At 45.4% G+C, this 1,312-nt stretch overlaps 1 protein-coding gene across 1 annotated transcript in view; it reads right to left on the reverse strand.

Annotated features, from left to right (window-relative positions):
- Positions 1-1,312, reverse strand: part of TRRAP (transformation/transcription domain-associated protein) — a 241,741-nt gene that overhangs the window by 220,493 nt on the left and 19,936 nt on the right. Inside the window, exon 14 of the mRNA XM_015418766.1 lies at positions 8-160. Coding sequence (XP_015274252.1) covers positions 8-160 — 153 coding nt within the window. The remainder of the gene's footprint in view (positions 1-7; positions 161-1,312) is intronic.

The raw sequence follows: 1,312 nt of genomic DNA on the forward strand, positions 1-1,312 counted from the left end.
GTTCAGCAGCAGCTTGCAAGACATGGTCTGAATGCTGCTGGGCAGGGACTCGTCGTCAATGTTCTTGGCAAACAGCTGGACGGCCAGGGAGAGGTCATTGAGCGGCAAATGCTGGCGGACGTGATGCACCAGGTCAGCCAACGTGCTGTAGGCAAGGGGTCTGGGAAGAAGAAAAAGGGATTAAGATTTATACCCCGCCCTTCACTACCCGAAGGCATCTCAGAGTGGCTTACAAACTCCTTCCCTTCCCCTCCCCACAACAGACACCCTGTGAGGTAAATGGTGAAAATAAAACAAACAAACATTTCTTGGCAACAACATTTCATCTGACAAAGTAATTCATTGTATCCTTCTTAATTTATTTAACTTTTCACCCTGGAGTTCTCATCGCCCTTTGAAGACAGGAGGATGCCTCCAATTTATTTATTTATTTTTGGGGGGGGGATGCAAAGGGGGCAGCCCGCATGCCTTAAAGCGCCAAATACCTCCAGCATCCGCATCAATCTCTTCTACAGCAGCAAGCTCTGAGATAAAATACTACTTTCGGATTACGTTGCACAGAAACTAGCTACTTAGATAGAGGAATATTTGGACTGTTCCCTTAACATTCCTTATTACTTTGATTATGTATTTGATTGCCTGTATATGAAATACCTATAATACAATTACACTTATTTAATACATTACACACAATATATATTTTTATTAAACATTATTTGCATAGATTGTATGTTTATATACGGTGTTTTCTAAAAAAATTTTAATTCTGTTATCAGACCAAAACTGCCCACTCGGATCAGCACTAGCTCTGCAGGGGTTTGAAGCAGAGGTCTTTCCCAATTACTAAAGGCCCCTTAACAAGATACACCAGGGATCCGGTTATGGCCTGGAGGCGCTCTTTCGCATTTGAACCTTCCCTTCTAAGAAGGGATGCCCACTGTCCTGGTTTGATTCTGGGCATATACAAGAACCCTCTTCACATGTATATGCCATGTACATCCTTCCTGTATGTGGGGAGGGGCCGTGGCTCACTGGTAGAGCTTCTGCTTGGGATGGAGAAGGTCCCTGGTTCAGAGCTGATAAAAGGAAGGTGATTAACACGTGGAATTCACTGCCACAGGTGGTAGCGGCTATAAGAATGGACGGCTTCCAGAGGGAATTGGATAAACATCTGGAGCAGAGGTCCATCAGGGGCTATTAGCCACAAGGTATAGATAGGAACTCTCAGTCTGGGGCAAGTGATGCTCTGTATTCTTGGTGCTTGGGGGGGGGTGCAACAGTGGGAGGGCTTCTAGTGTTCTGGCCCCACTGC

The sequence above is a fragment of the Gekko japonicus genome, unplaced genomic scaffold, assembly GCF_001447785.1.
Source record: "Gekko japonicus isolate JY-2015 unplaced genomic scaffold, Gekko_japonicus_V1.1 scaffold982, whole genome shotgun sequence".
NCBI lineage: Eukaryota > Metazoa > Chordata > Lepidosauria > Squamata > Gekkonidae > Gekko > Gekko japonicus.